The sequence below is a fragment of the Suncus etruscus genome, chromosome 11 (assembly GCF_024139225.1).
Source record: "Suncus etruscus isolate mSunEtr1 chromosome 11, mSunEtr1.pri.cur, whole genome shotgun sequence".
NCBI lineage: Eukaryota > Metazoa > Chordata > Mammalia > Eulipotyphla > Soricidae > Suncus > Suncus etruscus.
Genome location: NC_064858.1, coordinates 108,333,903 through 108,350,413, shown reverse-complemented (window position 1 = coordinate 108,350,413; position 16,511 = coordinate 108,333,903). Strand labels below are relative to the sequence as shown.

At 36.3% G+C, this 16,511-nt stretch overlaps 1 protein-coding gene and 1 pseudogene across 1 annotated transcript in view; both read right to left on the bottom strand.

Moving 5' to 3' along the window:
* Window positions 1–233: 233 nt before the first annotated feature.
* On the bottom strand, window positions 234–340 carry LOC126023369 (uncharacterized; annotated as a pseudogene).
* Window positions 341–6,228: 5,888 nt separating this feature from the next.
* LOC126022206 (olfactory receptor 10AD1-like) overlaps window positions 6,229–16,511 on the bottom strand; it is a 33,558-nt gene continuing 23,275 nt past the window's right edge. Inside the window, exons 2-3 of the mRNA XM_049783045.1 lie at window positions 12,548–12,701; window positions 6,229–7,192 (exon numbers count right to left, since the gene is read on the bottom strand). Coding sequence (XP_049639002.1) covers window positions 6,229–7,192; window positions 12,548–12,701 — 1,118 coding nt within the window. The remainder of the gene's footprint in view (window positions 7,193–12,547; window positions 12,702–16,511) is intronic.

The following is a 16,511-nucleotide window of genomic DNA, read 5'->3' as shown; positions in this document are numbered from 1 at the left end:
GTACTTCATAGTTGTTTTGATTTGCATCCCCCTGATGATTAGTGATGTGGAGCATTTTTTTTCATGTGCCTTTTGGCTATTTGTATTTCTTCTTTGACAAAGAGTCTGTTCATTTCTTCTCCTTATTTTTTGATGGAATTAGATTTTTTTTCTTGTAAAGTTCTGTCAGTGCCTTATATATTTTGGATATTAGCCCCTTATCTGATGGGTATTGGGTGAATAGTTTCTCCCACTCAGAAGGTTGCTTTTGTCTCCTGGGAACTATATCCTTTGAGATGCAGAAGCTTCTCAGCTTAATATATTTCCATACTATAGAAATGATCCCTGAAAGTATAGTCTTTCAGCTTAATATATTCCCATCTGTTTATCTCTGCTTCCACTTGTTTGGAGAACAAGCACCTTATTCACTATACTATTGCCCGAATTATTATTAGGTTACAATTTTCTTTTTCTTTCTTTTCAGTTTCTTGGTTTTGGGGTCACATCTGACTATTCCTGGCTCTGTGTTCAGGGATCACTAATGACAATATGAATGGGGACCATATTTGGTGCTGGGGTTCAAATCCAGATTGGCCACGTGCCCACTGTACTTACTTTGATCCTCACAATGGTCCTCAAACTACGGCCCGTGGGCCACATATTGTATTTATTCCCATTTTGTTTCTTCACTTCTAAATAAGATCTATGCAGTGTGCATAGAAATTTGTTCATAATTTTTGTTTTTATTATAATCTGGCCCTCCAACAGTCTGAAGGACAGTGAACTGGCCCCCTGTTTAAAAACTTTGAGGACCCCTGCAGCACTTCACTTTTGTTGAAAACATTTGTTTCACCTAGAGGTCTATTTTAAACTAAATGTCTTTATATCAAGATTCTCAATTCTATTCTAATGATTTCAAAGTCTGTTTTTTATTCTGTAGCAGACATATTTTATTAGTATTTTTTATAGTTTAAAATTAGGGAATTTTAAACTTCCCATTTTTTCATAATTTGTTTTGTCTATTCTGGAACACAATAATTTTATATGAAATTTATAAGTATTTATTCTCTGCCTTTAAGTAATGCCATGGAAATTTTGGTAAGGATTGTACTCATGTTTTGAATAGAGTGGCATGGGGAGGGGTTAGGCCACACACACCATCAATACTCCTGGATTACTCTTAAGTCTACCTGGGGATAGCTTCTGCCCTTTCTTGGGGACTCTTTTTGGGTGCCGGGATCCAACTGGAGTCAGTTGCAAGCATGGCAATCTTCTTCACTATACTTTCTTTGGAGCTATAAACTTAAAAATGTTAAATTATTGTAATTTAGGTCACATGTTCACAATAACATTAATAGTTACAGTTTATGATATACATAGCTTTTACAACTTACTACTACTAAACTATTCAAACTATCAACCCCTCTATGCCACTTCCAGACCACATCTTTATTCACGCCTCTCCACCTTTTCTCCTTGCTTGATATTTTTTGGGAGATGGCGGGGGCCATACCCCTAAACTTTTAAGAGTTACTCCTGGCTCTGCACTCAAGAATCACTTCTAGCAGTGCCTGGGGGGTCCATATTAGATGGTGGGGCTTGAATCTGGATCAATTTTATGCAACACAATATTCCTATCTGCTGTGCTATCTCTCCAGGCCAGACCTTTTTTTAATATTTCTTCTGTTTCGTAACTCTAAAAATAGCACTTGTTATCACATTCCCTTTGGTTAGTATTCCCACATTTGTGACCCTAAAAAAGCACTTGTTATCATTTGATACTATCCATTCCTTTTATTTTATACCCTAGATGAGTGAGAATATCTAATACTTGCCCTTTTCCCATGACCTATTTTACTTAACATGATATCTTTCAGTTGTATCCATATTGCAGTGACTGCATGGTCCTATCTTCTTTAAAGTCACACACAAAACACACATATGCCACTTAATTAGCCATCTATGTCAACCCAATCAGCTAATGAGCAAGCGTCAACTTCTATCTTGCCAGTGTGTTCAGTCCCGAGGATGTTACCATCAGCTGTTAACCAGTAAAGAACAGGTCCCAGTCTGATGGCCAGAAACCCTTTATTTCATTCCAACAATGCTTGGCTAGGACAAGAGGAAGTGACAGGGCCACACACATAGCAGAAGCACAGCCAGGATGAGTGGGGCCTCAGGGAGAAAGCAAGCATGAACACTGGAGCTTAGGAATGTTTCAGGAACAACACAGTGGGCAATAAAAGTGACCCATTAACTCCCTTCTCAGAGCTCTCTGTGAGGGAGGAGAGGTGGTCTGCAAGTCATCATTAACCATGGAAAGATGGTACCTCTCTGTGTTGTCCGTCCCTATTTCTTGAACGGTGTCTGAAGTTTTCATCTCCAGGAGAGTCCCCCAAAAAGTTGTTCTATGGGATCCCCAAGAACAGTTGCTCTACAGGTTCTGTATACAGGCTGTTTGGGAACAGCATCACAGGGAACCCAACACCATCCATCAATGGACATTTTGTTTGTTTTCATGTATGACTATTGCGCTATTGTATTAAGTGCTGCCATATGAGTACATGCACATTATATCATTAATGTTTTTTGTGTTTGGGGGGTAGATGCCAAGAAATGAAAACACTGAGTAATATGGAAGCTTTATTTTTACTTTTTCCAAGAAACTGAACCAAAAATGACATTCTCACCAAAAGTGAATGGATTTCCTTTTCACCACAATTTCAACACTAGTTGTTCCCAGTATTTTTGACATATGCCTTTGCTACTGGCATGAGATGAAACTTATTGTGTTGATTAGATTTCCTTAATAATGCTTGGCAATGAACACTTTTAAATATGTATATTAACCATACTTAGGTCCTCTATATTCAAATATCTTTTCATTTCTTCCCAGTTTGTAATTGATTTATATTTTGCTGTTGAGCTTTGTTGGTGGATATTAAAATCTTGGATATTAACCCTTGATGTGATGTATTATGTGCCAATATTTTCTTCTATTCAGCAGGATGTTTTTATTTTGTTTTATTTGCTATGTAAGAATTTTTACATTTTCTCTAGTCCCATTTGTTTATTTTTTATTTTTGTTATCTTTGTCAAGTGTTAAATTTTACATTTAAAATTTCTATTATGTTATTTCTATTAATTAAATAATTAAAAATCTCTAAAGTCTATGTCCTGGAGAGTTCCATGTATGTTTTCCATAGAGTATTTTATGGAACCTAGTCTAATGATACCCTTGTAATCCATGAGCAAAATTATGTTTCTGTTTTTTTGTGACTTATTCTTTTGGTAGTGAATTATAAGTATGTCTTTCACTTTGTTGTTTTTTCTTTTAGTTTTGGGTATACCATTCTAATTGGGATCAAAACTTTTTTTCTGTCTACGTAAGTATGTTTTATGTAAAATGAAGTAAGTTTTAGTGCACTGACATTTTTAGTCTATTACTTTGCTATATAGGAGGGTTTTTAGATTTTTTCCATGGATATATATAATGTAATGTCCTTTCATTCTGTGATATTTTAAAATATGTAACATTATTATGTTGAAAACTATGTATAAGGTATTATTTATGTATATACTATATATGAGTATGAAAGTAAAGTATGAATTTAAAGTGTTGAATACTATTTATGTGAGTGGAGGATAATATTGACTGTCCATGCTATATTGGATAATATGGTGAGAATAGATATGCTTATCTTGGGCCTGATCTTGAGAAAAATGTTCAACTTTTCACTGTCGAGTATGATGAATTGTGGGTTTGTGATAAAAGGCCTTTTCAGTATTAAGACATGCTCCACCTTGTCCCATTTTTTAAAGAGATTTTTGAGAAATGATAAATGGGTTTTGAATCTTGTCAAATGTTTTATTTGCATATATTGATGGTATAACATGATTATGATCTTTACTTTTATTAATGCAACATTTTATGTTCATTGATTTTACTCATTGAGCCTTCATCCTTGATTCCCTGGGTAAAACCACTTGGTTGTGATGTAGACTACATTTAATATATTGTTGAATTTTGTTTGTGGGGTTTTTATGGTGATATTTGCATCTAAATTTATCAAGAAAATTGGTCTGTAATTTTCTGTTTTTTAAAAGTGATGTCTCTGCTTTTAGTATTAAGGTGACATAAGACTCAGAAAATGTTTGAGAAGATTCAGTCTTAGCTGAGAAGGGTGGATAACAGATCTTATATTTACATAGAAGATTGCTATGACAGTGCCAGCAGAAATCCTGCCCTAGGTCAATCATAAAATATCTATGAAATATCTATTTATGTTCTATTTTTGCTTTGACATATTCTGTCTCTTTTTTGGCATATTAATTTATGTTGTCACATTTCTGACTCTACCCTTTTAATACCTCAGTAATACCAACAATTGGAACAAAATAATACTTTTTTTGGTGCTCAGTAGGAAATTTGTGTATAGTAGAAAATTTGAGCAACAATCCTAATCACTACTTATTAGATTTCCCACTCTGTTGGTGAAAATCAGTGATATTTTCATATATTGTTAAAGTTGACTCCAGAGAAAATCATCACCATGTAAGTAAACTGTTCTAGAATTAGGATGACAGAATAGGGCCAGGAAAGGTAGATGATAGAAGTTTTAATAATGGATTTTAGGAAAGTGAGTTATTGTCACTAAGGCAATAGAAGACCCTTCACTAAAAATATACTCAAATTATACAGTATAAATTCGTACTAATGACAAAAATTCAATTGAAAAAAAAACATCATAAATTTATGTAGAAAGTGTGGTGCTGGAATATTTGATGTATGAACATGAGTAATAAATTAATAAGCCTCGGTGCCTAAGATAAAATTAAGTGTTTTTTGTTGTTTTTTGTTTTGTTTTGTTTTGGTTTTGGGCCACACCTGGTGACACTCAGGGATTACTCCTGGCTCTGTGCTCAGAAATGGCTCCTGCATTGGGGGAATGCGGGGATTGAACCCAGGTCCATCGTGGGTCAGCCACATTCAGGGGCAAACACCCTACTGCTGTCCTATTGCTCCAGCCCCAATGAAGAGTTATTTTAAAATGTTGTTACACAGTGCGGATGTCATTTGAAGCTTCGTTGACCCTATGATACTCCATTGCATAGGCCACATCTCATGCATGATTCCTGTTGTGGTTACTCTCCTCTTTACAGTTTCTGCTGCTTTTCTGCACTCTCTCTTCCCACTTCTCTACATATATTGGCATTCTGGTTGTTCCTGTTACTGGGCTTTAAAAAGCAAAAGGCAAGGCGTCTGCCTTGCCCATGCTAGCCTAGGATGGACCATGGTTCTATCCCCCAGTGTCCCATATGGTCCCCCAAGCCAGGAGCGACTTCTGAGCGCATAGCCAGGAGGAACCCCTGAGCGTCACCTGGTGTGGCCCCAAAACAAAAACAGACAAAAAAACCTTAAAAAATGAAAAGTAATACAATACAATCAATAAACTGGTAGATTTTACTAGAAAGTTTCTTGAAGAATTTTGAAGTTTCCTCAATTTTGTATGTAGAATCAAACACTTCCTAGCATGTTTCTCCCAAGTCATGTTCCTCTTAAGTTCAACATGTTTCTTTGACTCACTTGTTTTTCAATTTTTCCCCTAAAAGTTGGCCTTATTAACTTAATAAATCATCTAAAGAAATGTTCATGAAAATGCATTCAAATACTTTTTCTTTTTATTGTGGGGAGGTTTAACAATGTTCAGGTATTATTCCTAAATTTGTGCTCAGGAATAATTCTTTGAGTGCTTAATGGACTGTTTGTTCTGTCTGGGACCATACTGGGATGGAAAGAAAACACCTTAACACCTGTACCAAGTCTCTGACACTCAAAATGTTTTTTGAAGTATATTCTTCTTTCCCTAAATTTTCAAATAAACTGCATTTTGTTACACGTTGCTTCTCCAGTATTAAGAGAAGTTTGGAAAGATCAGCCTGCATTTAAAATGAGATCAGATATCAGCATTAGCCATGAAGATACATTTCTAAGGGGTTGGATTGACTGCTGAAAGAACTAGACCTTTGTATGTAGGAGCTCTCAGTTTAATCTCCAGTATTGCATAGTTTCAGAGCATTACCAGGGGAGCCTCCCAACTCCCAGGTATGGAACTTATAGGTCTGATGCGGTCACAAGGAAGCTATGAGTATTCTTTCCTGATTTTCATCAGTTTTGGTGACATTTCCACCTCCCAGGACTGAGAGTAGAAGACAGAAGATGATGCTTTTTCTTTAGGGAATTTTCTACTACATAGGTTCTTGTATCAGGCCAGTCCTTGCAAGGGCTCTCATCATGGCCCTCTTCATTTTTTTATTTCGAAAACTGTAGATGATGGGGTTGCACATGGGGGTAATGATTGTGTAGAGGAGGGAGAAAGGTTTGTCCTTGTCAGGGCCATGTGTGCTGCGTGGGTTCATGTAAGAGAACATAGCTGAGGTGTAGAAAAAGATGACCACAGTCAGGTGGGAAGCACAAGTGGAGAAGGTCTTCCCCCGACCCGAGGAGGAGGATCTTCCAAGGATGGAGGTTAGGATGCGGGCATAGGAGATGACAATGAGCACCATGGGACTTAGAAGAGCAACGATGGCATCAAAAAATATCACCTTCATACTAAACAGTGGATCTCCACAAGAGAGGCTGATGACTATGGGGGCCTCACAGAAAAAGTTTTCTATGTGGTTGTCTCTACAGAATGGACCACGGAATGTCATGTAGTCAAGTAGGATGCCATTGGTCATGCCAGTGATCCAGGCTGTACTTACCAACCTCACACAGACTTGATGGCTCATGATCTGGGCATAGTTAAGTGGGTGACAGATAGCAACATAACGATCATAGGCCATAAAAGCCAGGAGAATACATTCGGCAACACCCACACCAAAAACTAGATACATCTGGATCAAGCAGGAGGCAAAGGAGACAACATGGTTCTTGACCACCAGGTGAATTAACATCTGTGGGATGGTGGCAGTGATGAAGCAGACATCTATGATGGACAGATGACCCAGGAAGAAGTACATGGGACTGTTGAGCCTAGGATCTGTCCAGGTGATGAAGATGATGACGCCATTCATGGCCATGGCTAGGCTATAGAGGGCCAGGAAGAGGACAAAGAGTATCATCTGCGTTGAAGGGGAGCTCTTCTCAAATCCCACAAGAATAAATTCTGTCACTATGCTGCCATTCCGCTGAGTCCACTGTATGAGTTCACTGTTTGAGGAGGAAGGCCAGGAAGTTAAAAGGTATTAGATGTGCCCTTACTTGTATGAAAATAGATTGGGGACCAAGAAATGAAATAAAATTTCCCTTAAAAATGAAATTTTTATGAATCCAAATGAGTTATCAGAGTCATGAGCCCTAAAATCCAATGTTTCCACAGAATGCAAATGTTTCAGTAGAATCCAAAGAGAGATTATATTAATTGTGGGCATTAATTAATCACACATCAAATAACTGATATAGTTTGATGACCTCTGTTTTGAAAATTTATCTAGTGTAGGTGTACATTCAAAGATAAGATGTAAATAATCTAGGAACAATGTAACAATTTTTATAAGGAATCTATAAGGGAACATTTGGGGAAATCTGAAAGTTCTTTTTAAGTGTTAATAGTTTTTTTAATATAAAAGACAGTTTGCCTTCTGTGTAATCTCAATGAGTAGACTTGCACTTGAATGGATATTTTAGAGAATAAAGGAGTTTTATATTTTGGCTTTATTCTTAACTATGGAAGTCATGTGTGCCCATTACTGCAAAAAGTCAAAAAATTAAGAAAGGTTCAATGAGAAAAAAATATCTAGAGAGGAGTTGAAGCAATAGTTCAAGAGTCAGCAATTCATATGGTCTCCCAAGCCAGCCAAGAATAATTTCTGAGTACAGAGCTGGGAGTAACCCCTGAGCATTAGTGAGTACTGCCAAGTGTGCCCCCCAAATAAAACAAAATAAAAAATTTAGTGTTTTAGGAAAAGTCTTTTTCTCAATATTCTTTTATACTTATACTTTTTAAGTATTTAAGGACAACAAAATGATTGTGGGAAAGAAATGTGCCTTCAGGATGATTTAAATCAATGATAGCTGTTGCTAACTTGGGGTATTTCCTATTAAATAATTAAATTATTAATTAAAATGTAGAGTAAAAAGTAAAAAATGTAAAGTAAAAGAGATTACAACTCAAAAACTCATACACTGAGTATAATTATTCTTCTACTTATTGTCAAATTTTTTGTTTGCTTCTTATTTTAACTGAATTTTCTTAATATACATTTATATATATATATTTTATATACTTTAACTTTTCTTCAAGTGTGTGCTACCACAATAGTAAACATCAAAGTCTCAACAATCCCCTACCAGGTTCTGCTTATTGCAAAACATTTTTTTTGCTAACTTAGCAATTGAGTGTCTTTTGTTTGTTTGTTTGTTTTGTTTTTCAGCCACACCTGGAGACACTCAGGGATTACTCCTGGTTATGCGCTCAGAAATCGCTCCTGGCTTGAGGGACCATATGGGAAACCGGGGGATTGAACCGCGGTCTGTCCTAGGCTAGTGTGAGCAAGGTAGATGCCTTATTCTCTGCACCACTGCTCCAGCCCTTAATTGAGTGTCTTTTATGTTCCAAATATTATACTCAATCGCAGGAATAAAAAATTGTGCATTTGCTATAAGAAAAGTCTTCCAGTTTTCTGCAACTTAGATGAAATCAGATATGTCAAGTGAAAATAATTTAGATGAAGGAGAATACCAGATGACCTCATTTATCTGTAATACACAGAAACAAAACAAGAGAATACACATTATTGAAGAATGACGGACCATGGGCATTGGATTAAAAAAGAATGACGGTATTTTATATGGTATGTGAGATCTTAAGGGAAATGAGGAGGTAGAGTATAAATGTTATTAACACATTAGTGCAGGGTCTTGGACATTTTGTTGGTGGTAAAGTGTAAATGCATATATCACATTATAAATGTTAATGCTATTATAAACATGCTACATAAATTTAATAATAATAAGCTTAAATTTATTTAAAAATATCAGGGCCAGAGCTATAGCACAACAGTAGGGCATTTGCCTTTCACGTGGCTGACCCAGGACAGACCTGGGTTGGATACCCCGCATCCCATATGGAAATTCCTAGAAAAAAAAAACCTGGAAAATGAGCTCCGATATGATCAGCTACATCACTTCTAGAGATATACCCTAGGAGTGATTTCTGAACACATAGCCAGGGGTAATCCCTGTGTATCTCTGGGTGTGCCCTCCCCTAAAATTTAAAAATATAAAAAAAGAAAAATGCATGATATCTATCAGTCTTATAATTTCACAAGTCAATAGATCAGGGGATTGGGGCCAGAGAGATAGACAGGGTGTAATGAGCTTGCCTTGCACACCATTGACCCAGATTTGATCCCTGGAACCGCATGTGTTCCCCTGAGCAATTCCTGGCATGATTCTTGAGTGAAGAGCCATGAGTAACCCTTGAGCATTGCAGGTTGTGTCCCCAAAACTAACAAAATATTATCAGGGGATTATGTAAGAATATATTAAGTAATATGACATATGATTAATATTAACAAAAGTATTTATTTATAAGTAGAAATATTTCTACTTAAACATCTATAAAAATCTACGTACCAATTATATAAAATGACTATATACAAAATACTGTGATAGAACTTATTTATAGTATATAGTGAGATAAAACAAGGGGAAATATTGGATAATAATAACTTCCATGAACTTGGATTACAATAATGAATAATGATAACTAAAGACTGGGCAGAGTGGTATAGGGGAATGATGAATGATTTGCAGTAACATAGTGAAGGACCATGAACATTTTGGTGGAGGTCATTTTGTGCACCAATGCCATATATTTTGGTACTAATATAAACCATCTTACCCTAACTAAATACAGTTAAGAATACAGTTGAGGGGGCTGGAGAGATAGCACAGCAGTAGGGCATTTGCCTTGCATGTGGCTGACCCAGGAAGGACCCAGTTTGATTCCCGGCATGTCCCCCAGCCTGCCAGGGGTCATTTCTGAGCACAGAGCCAGGATTAACACCTGAGCACAGTCCCCAGTGTGGCTCAAAACCCAATCAATCAATCAAATAAATTATATTAAAAAATGCAGTTGACATATTGCCCTAATAAGAAAAATTAAACTCCCAAGAAATGAAGCAGTTATTATCATATTTACTGTAAACAATAATAACTACAGAACTGGGACATGAGCAGAGTACTGTGTCAGTTGTATATCAAGTTTTTCTTAATCTAATGGGAGAACTGTCTACACAATTGGGTTGGGGTTTGGGTGGAATTGGCATTATGAGGGAGGGAAGTGGGTACACTGGTGATGGATGTGATGTTGGAATCATATAAACAAAAGCCATGATTAATTGAACTGTAAACCACAGAATCTGAATCAACAAAAATGAAAAAGTTATTAGTTATCACATAGTAAACTTTATATATCTGATAATTCTTTTTGTTAATAAATAAAATTATCAATAAAACAACAAAAATAGACATCTATTCAATACTAGAGGAAAAATAATGTGCTATTTAAGTAACACTATTACTATTTCCTATTTTTGGTTTTTGGTTTTATGCCACACCTGGCTGTGCTCAAGGAGTCTTCCTGATTCTGTGCTTTTGGATAAATTCTGGCAGTATTTGAGGGACCATATAAGGTTCTGGGAAACAAATCCAGATTGACCTTAGGCAAGACAAGTATTGCCTGTTCCATTTTTCTGGTCCCTAAATATTTTTTGTTTGTTTTTGGGCCACACCTGGTGATGCTCAGGGGTTACTCAGGGCTCTGCACTCAGAAATCGCTCCTTGCAAATAGTGCCCAGGATACAAGAACCACCCACTGAGTGGAAGAAACTATTCACCCAATATCCATCAGATAAGGGACTAATATCCAAAATATACAAGGCACTGACAGAACTTTATAAGAAAAAAAACATCTAATCCCATCAAAAAAGGGGAGAAGAAATGGACAGACACTTTGATAAAGAAGAAATACAAATGGCCAAAAGGCACATGAAAAGATGCTCCACATCACTAATTATCAGGGAGATGCAAATCAAAACAACTATGAGGTACCTACCATCTCACGCCACTGAGATTGGTGCACATCACAAAGAATAGCAATAAGCAGTGCTGGCGGGGATGTGGAAAGAAAGGTACTCTTATTCACTGCTGGTAGGAATACAGTCTAGTACAACCTTTATGGAAAGTGATATGGAGATTCCTCCAAAACCTGGAAGTTGAGCTCCCATACAATCCAGCTATACCACTCCTAGGGAAATACCCTAGGAACACAAAAATACAATACAAAAATCCCTTCCTCACACATATATTCATTGCAGCACTCTTTAAAATAGCCAGACTCTGGAAACAACCAAGATGCCCTTCAATAGATGAATGGCTAAAGAAACTGTGGTACATGTATGCAATGGAATATTATGAAGTTGTCAGAAGAAATGAAGTCATAAAATTTTCCTATACATGGTTGTACATGGAATCTATTATGCTGAGTGAAATAAGTCAGAGGGAGAGAGATAGACGCAGAATAGCCTAATTCATCTTTGGGTTTTAAGAAAAATGAAAGACATTTTTGCAATAATTCCCAGAGACAAAAGAGAGGAGGGCTGGAAGGTCCAGCTCACGACATAAAGCTCACCACAAAGAGTGGTGAGTGCAGTTAGAGAAATAACTACATTGAGAACTACCATAAGAATGTGAATGAATGAGGGAAGTAGAAAGCCTGTCTAGAGTACAGGTGGGGGTTGGGTGGGGAGGAGGGAGATTTGGGACAATGGTGATGGGAATGTTGCACTGGTGAAGGGAGGTGTTCTTTACATGACTGAAATCCAACTACAATCATATTTGTAATCAAGGTGTTTAAATAAAGATATTAAGTAAAAAAAATCTCTCCTTGCAGGCTCAGAGAACCATATGGGAGGCTGGGGATTGAACTCAGGTCTGTCCTGAGTTGACTGTGTGTAAGCCAAATAAATGCCCTACCTCTGTACTATTGTTCTTATTCCAGGTCCCTAAATTTTTTAAATGTAGGATGTATTGCAATGATTAATTGTATATAGTATCAGTATGATCTTCAGGGAAATTAAAAAGTGGCGTACCTTTGCTTTGAAATAATGTTTATTTAGTTGTACATTTAAATAATTTTTTGGCAATGCCTGTGCTCTCCAACGAGTACTTGAAATGTCTGAATGTTTAACAAATTGACACTTGAAAATCGGTAACAACTGGTTCAGGATCACCAGTGCAATAAAATGAAAAGACAAATTATCATTGTTTGCAGAAGACAATTCTAGGAGTTGGATGAACTTCTTTCCCCTCTCTTCATTGTTTTTAACCTTATACTATGGAGAAGACAGAATGTCTTTCATGAGGAGGAAATATCAGGGAACACTTCTACCCTTGCTGCTTATTTTCTTCTAAAAGTATCTGAGTATCTTTCATCAGGGCACTGATTACATCCATTATTTTTATGCAATAAAGGACAGCCTTGTGGCTATCATGTCTTACCTCATTTCTGTTTCTATGGCTGAAAATGGTTTGACTTTCACCCGATTAGTGGAACAGATAAGAGAGACAATCTCATAACTTGAGCGAAGACACCTGATGTTGGGATCTGATCTGGAAGAGGTGATCATGTCAATTAAAATCTCACATGAACTCTCTGCAATTATTACAGATGAATGTTTATTTAGGTAAAACATCTTAATCCTTTTGTAGTAAGTTGCAGCATATGACAGGGTTATACTATTTAATTCAACTCTCACAGGGATCCTATGGAGCAGCATTGTATCTGTTACACATATGAAGCAACAAGTTTAGAGTGCCAATGTAACTTGTCCAAAATAATAATTAACAAAGAAAAGCAAGGGGCTATCTATTTCATTCAGGCCACTCCTTTCAGATCCTTAGAATATCATTCCCACTATATCAAGTACTAAGGGAAGAGATGCCAGGTTATACTATTAATGATCAGAAATTCGCATATGCATATATGCTCTCATGAATGTGTAGACTCATAAGCACATTATTATTCATGTTTCCTAATAATTATACCCTCACTTCTAAAATGTGATGCAAAGAATATTTATGAGAGATAAATATTCTCTAAAATTTGAATTTGTTAGTAATTTTTTCTTTTTCTTCAGGCTAAATATTAACAGATTTTATTGACGATGCATTGTTGTCCTATTTTTCAATTATTTTAATGCCTTAAGCATTCTAAACAAGAAGATAGGAATATAAAAACTAAATTGGTATGTATATTTTGCTTTTAAAAATTCAACAGTGTCTTAGATTATTCTTGAAACATCACATATGCACATATATCTGAATAAGAAGAATATGATAAAAGAGATTTTAAAGCAAAAAATAGTCTTAGAAATACCCCCATAAAATATGGTGACTATGTCTCACAAAACGCCAGGAAATTGATGTAAGTGCAGGAACATTAGGTTAGACATAAAAAACTGTTCTACAGATTTTTTAAAATTTATTTTTGACCATACCCGTAGATGCTCAGGGACTACTCTTGGCTCTGTGCTCAGAAATCACTGCTGGCAGGCTGGGGGGACCATGTGGGATGGATCTGTCTTGGGTTATCTGGGTGCAAGGCAAATCTTTACTGCTGTGCTATCAGTCTGGCTCCTGATTTTACTTTCTTTTTCTTTTTTTCTTTTTCATTACTAACCTTAGTGAGGAATCAAAAGAATTTACTAACTTCAGTGAAAGAATCAAAGTGACCAAGTGACAATCAAAGCTATTTTCTGACTATTTGGAAATAGAAAACATAGCTTTTATTAATTGTCCAAAGACAACATATGGACTGGTACTTGGCTTCTTTCTTTAATTTCTTGTTAAACAGCATTATTCATTTCAACAAACAGATAATTTATCTATTTATTTATTGTTTATTGGGCTACACTTGGTGCTCAAGGGTTACTCTTAGCTCTGCTCAGAATTACTCCTTGAAGTCTCTGGGGACCATGTAAGATGACAGGTTGGCCTCCTACCAGGTACCTGCTGTGCTATGGCTCCTGTCCCTAATGGCATCATTTAGATAGGACTTTGAGTGACCTCTTCTGCTTCTCTGTCTCTCATCTCCATATCCAATTAACCTTTGAGTCTTTTATTTCAACCTCCACCAACTCTTTTATGCAACACCCACTTTCTCTAGTCGTTACTTCCTCTGAGCACACAGCCACTTCTTTGTTTATTCGGGTTGTATTTGATGCCTGCAACTCCAGATATCACCCTTTCCTTCATGCTTTTTCAGATACTAATTGTTATCTCAATTATGTACCTCATTCCTTTGGGCATCTGGTCAATTGTTTTTAAAATTACCTTAAATTAAATTTAGGCAGCATGATAGCACTTTCGGCTACAATAACACATCTATCATTAAAGTATCACCAATGCATCCCTCCACCAACCAACGTCCCAAGGTCCTCCTGCCATCCCCTCATTCCACAACTTTGAAAAATCCAGTTCTGCAGGTTGACTCTTAGGGTCTGCTACCATAGGCCATTTGTCTTGCTCTTACTAGGTTTCTTTATATTGTTTATCTAAGAGGTATCAGCCTCTATGTGTCCCTCTCCCTCTGACTGAATCTACTCAGCCTAATATTCATTTGTTCTGTTCATGAAGCAGTAAATTGTGTGATTTCATATTTTCTTATAGCTGGATAATTGTTCATAATTTACATGTACCACCTTCTTTTATCTTCTTATCTGTAATTGCAAACTTAAGTTCTTTCTAAATATTTTTATTGATTGATTTGTTTTTGGGGTCACACTCAGTGGACCTCAGAGATTACTCCTGGCTCTGAACTTAGAAATCACCCCTGGCAGGCTGGGGGAGGGCATATGGGATGCTGGGAATTGAACTGGGTCCCTCCCGGCATGCAAGACAAATGCCCTCCCACTGTTCTATCTCTCTGGCTCCTCTTTCCAAATCTTGGCTACTGTGACTACTGTGAACAGAATAGTGCAAATGTCTCTTTGAAATAGTATTACTGGGCCCTTGCTATAACAGATCTGATGAATTCTTTCTTAATGTAGTAATCTCCTCAGTGATTTTTGTTTGTTTGTTTTTGGGTTACACCTGGAGGTACTCAGAGCTTACTCTTGGCTCTGTGCTCAGGGGTCAGTTCTGGCCGACCTCAGAGACCCCTATGGGACGCTGGGGATCAAACATCCTACCTATTGTACTATCACTCTGGCTTTCCCTTGTGTCTTCATTTACTTAAAAGTAAGCTCTTTTGATCTATTATTTGGCCTTTAAGACACAAACCCACAAATAATTAGAATAATCAAGTAAGCTTTATAATAAACTCTTGACCTTAGATCAAAGTTGAAATATTTAAGAATTTATTATTTTTAGCTATTAAATACTGAATGTAACCAATTGAAAATTTTAAACAAAAAATAATAACTGCACTATTTATAATGATTTCTAAATATAAATGTTGACCTTGGAAAATAGAACTCAATGTGAATTATAGTTGAAAATACTTAGTAAAAATTTAACTCCCCACCCAGTAGCACCAAAATCTTAAACAGCAGAGGAAAAATAAGATAAAAAGATCACTTATTCATAACACAGAATAATTATTATCTAAATGTTAAGGTTTTGACTCTGCATAATATGAATTTACAGGGAATTATGTAGATGTAGTTCAACTGATAAGGATGAAATGAAGCTTTATCTTGGCTCTTTTTCATCAGTTTTAGTGGCAATGTTAAATTTTGAACTACTGTGCCACTAGCCATATTTTTTGAAAATTTATACTGATTATAAAACAAAAACACCAAAAGGAAAAATGATGACATAGCTTTAAGACATAAAATAGGTACCTTTGGAGGCCAGACATCCACTAGTGGAACTTAAATGTATATATTTGAGAGCATGTATATGACTTTGAATTTGGTAAATCTCAGTTTTATTGTCCACTAAGAGCCTTTTGAAAAATGCTCTTCTAATGAAAAATTTGCTGACTGGTATAAAGATTAATTAGCAAGAGAAGTAATAGAGTTAATGTGACTGCCAAAGAGTAATTGCTTAATGCTTTTGGATTACCTTCTGTTTTACTTTATTCATTGCCTCTTTATTGAAAGAGACCTTTTAAGGACTTCAGCCAATATTAAACAGCATTAAAAATTAATTGATAGAAACTATGATTAAAAAAATCACTTTAGGAGAGCGATTTTGCTGGGCCCTTTTCGGCCCACTCACGAGAAATTCAGAACACAGGACAGTAGAAAAACACGCACAGGCAACACTCACAGTCTCTTGCAGTTGGGAACCTCTTGAGTGTCTCACTCATCTATGGGTTTTAAGAAAAATGAAAGACATTCTTGCAATAATTTTCAGAGACAAAAGAAAGGAGGGCTGGAAGTTACAGCCCATTTCATGAACCTCACCACAGAGTGATGAGTTTATTTAGAGAAATAATTACATTATGAACTATCCTAAC